Source organism: Micropterus dolomieu, linkage group LG05 (assembly GCF_021292245.1).
Source record: "Micropterus dolomieu isolate WLL.071019.BEF.003 ecotype Adirondacks linkage group LG05, ASM2129224v1, whole genome shotgun sequence".
NCBI lineage: Eukaryota > Metazoa > Chordata > Actinopteri > Centrarchiformes > Centrarchidae > Micropterus > Micropterus dolomieu.
This window is the reverse complement of record NC_060154.1, coordinates 3,405,966-3,408,546: the sequence shown is the minus strand read 5'-3', so window position 1 is coordinate 3,408,546 and position 2,581 is coordinate 3,405,966. Positions and strand designations below refer to the sequence as shown.

General features: G+C 40.6%; 1 protein-coding gene across 1 annotated transcript; it reads left to right on the top strand.

Annotated features, from left to right (window-relative positions):
• Positions 1-235: 235 nt before the first annotated feature.
• Positions 236-2,043, top strand: rgs16 (regulator of G protein signaling 16). Its single transcript, XM_046049846.1, has 5 exons — positions 236-363; positions 583-666; positions 761-822; positions 978-1,144; positions 1,338-2,043. Exons 1-5 carry the CDS (start codon positions 320-322, stop codon positions 1,542-1,544), a joined length of 564 nt encoding a protein of 187 aa, XP_045905802.1. The 5' UTR covers positions 236-319; the 3' UTR covers positions 1,545-2,043.
• The last annotated feature ends 538 nt before the right edge of the window (positions 2,044-2,581 follow it).

Sequence of the window (2,581 nt, the reverse complement as noted above, 5' to 3'; positions counted from 1 at the left end):
ACCCCCCCCACACACACACCCTGCCCCCCCCCCCCTCTCTCTCTCTCTCTCTCTCTCTCTCTCTCTCTCTCTCTCTCTCTCTCTCTCTCTCTCTCTCTCTCTCTCTCTCTCTCTCTCTCTCTAGTTCTCTCTCTTTGCATCTCTGTGATTGGCTCAGAGGCCTGATGTCATGTCAGAGGCAGGGGAGGTAGGACTATAAAATCTCTGTTCTGGCTCTGCTCAGACACACAGACAATCTCACTCCCTACTGAGCATTACTAAACGGATATTTAACGCTACTTGACCAAGACACCACCCCTACCAGGTCCAACCTGCTGCTATGTGTAAAGGACTGGCATCGCTCCCTACTTGCTGCTTGGAACGGTACATAAATCTTCATGGCTAATCTGTGTGGATTTGGATGACAGGATATGGAAGAGAGTGCTGATGTTTTATCTTTGTGCATGTTTGTGTGAGCATTTGGGAAGATGAAAGAGGCTAAATTTAGACTTTCTGCTCAATTGTGATTTATAGTACTGGCTTGTCAGTGTGCAATCAAAGTCTTATGAAAAGAATATCTAACCTGTTTTCTTTTCCTCACAGGGCCAAGGAGCTGAAAGCAAGGCTGGGAAGCATTTTGCTAAAACCCAGTTGGAATATATCAGGCTGCAAAACAGGGCAAAATAAGTAAGCATCATTTTACCATATATTTTTTTTATTTATTGTCAATGTGTGATTTGAAATTCTGTGTTAAATCTAACCTTGACTCATTTAATTTCAGGCCAACCCTGGAAGAATGCCTTAGGTGGAAACAGTCCTTTGAAAAACTTCTGTCCAGCAAACGTAAGTAAATATCTAGATATGTGCATTTTTTTTTACACATTTTCACACAAGAAAGCACATGCCAGTGAAAGCATACTGTAGACACACTTGCACACATGCAGCCCCTGCTTGACCATTATGTACCACAAGTAATCTAATGTCTTGTCTTTCCTCAGATGGACTGTGTGCCTTCACAGCCTTCCTGGTGTCTGAGTTCAGCGAGGAGAACATTGCGTTCTACTTTGCCTGTGAGGATTACAGGAGTACCAAGTCTCCTGCCAAACTATCAGCAAAAGCCCAGAAGATCTATGATGAATTCATCGGCAGTGATGCTCCCCGGGAAGTAAGGAAACACCAAATCTTAACAAAGGATTGAAATCTTAAATTAGATAGACACCTTAACGCTAAATACAAAAGCAGTTCTAACTATACTACAAAGCCATATATTTTACTGTTTTTCTTTTACACCAAAAAATGTATTCCCAGTTACATAGCCAGTAACTAATCTGGTTCTGTCCCCTTGTCCCTTTTACCAGATTAACATTGACCACGAAACTCGTGACATCACCAAAGCCAACATGCTGATGCTATCACCTTCTTGCTTCGACTTGGCCCAGCACAAGATCTACATGCTCATGGCCAAAGACTGCTACCCTCGCTTCCTTCGCTCTCCAGCCTACAGGGATCTAGTGTGCCAAGCCACAACAAGTGCCAAGGCCACCGGGCAGGAGAAGAAGGCGTGAAATCTCGGCGCAAGCTGCCAGAGGATTGTTAGTGGTCACCTCAAGTGTTGAGAAGGCAAGAATTCAGTGCTGCATCAGGAAGCCTCAAGCGGTTGCAGACACAGAAATCGGTGCAGCAGTTCATGGACGCATTCTGTAGACGCCGTCAATTCGAAGATTGAAGAGAAAAGGAAAAGAAAGAAAACGTTGATGCCTTAAGTGGACTTTTGTGTGAATATAGACGCAGGTTGGACAGCAAAGTCAACTGAAAGTGTTACACTGAGTGACAATCAAACAGGAGAGCAAGCGAAGTGGGAAAAGCACTTATGTTTTGTGGTTGTGATGTACAGTGTCCCTCTGTCGAAGTCTTACAATGTTTGTGAACAGGCATGTAGGTTACTTCATGATTTTGTATTTATTTGTATTTATTTGCTTGTAATATATTTATTGCATTTTTACCAAAGATGAAAAATGTGCTATTTAATTTATAATATAATAATATTTATATCACTGTTGTCTTTTTTTTATGTACCAGCAAATAAACTAAATTATTTGAAAAATAAAGTATGAAAAACTACTAAATATGTTGTCCTTATTGAACAAAATCATTGCTTTAAAATATTTTGATCTTTGGTATATACAGTGGGTACGGAAAGTATTCAGACCCCTTTAAATTTTTCACTCTTTGTTTCATTGCAGCCATTTTCCAAAAATCAAAAAAGTTCATTTTATTTCTCAGTAATGTACACTCAGCACCCCATCTTGACAGAAAAAAACAGAAATGTAGAAATTTTTGCAAATTTATTAAAAAAGAAAAACAGAAATATCACATGGTCATAAGTATTCAGACCCTTTGCTCAGTATTTAGTAGAAGCACCCTTTTGATCTAATACAGCCATGAGTCGTGTTGGGAAAGATGCAACAAGTTTTTCACATCTGGATTTGGGTATCCTCTGCCATTCCTCCTTGCAGATCCTCTCCAGTTCTGTCAGGTTGGATGGTAAACGTTGGTGGACAGCCATTTTCAGGTCTCTCCAGAGATGCTCAATTGGGTTTAA

Excerpts from the sequence above, each read along its gene's own strand:
- rgs16 (XM_046049846.1), top strand. The coding sequence starts at position 320 with ATGTGTAAAGGACTGGCATCGCTCCCTACTTGCTGCTTGGAACG. Across the intron at positions 364-582 it reads CCTACTTGCTGCTTGGAACG|GGCCAAGGAGCTGAAAGCAA; the intron begins GTACATAAATCT and ends TTTTCCTCACAG. Across the intron at positions 667-760 it reads TGCAAAACAGGGCAAAATAA|GCCAACCCTGGAAGAATGCC; the intron begins GTAAGCATCATT and ends ATTTAATTTCAG.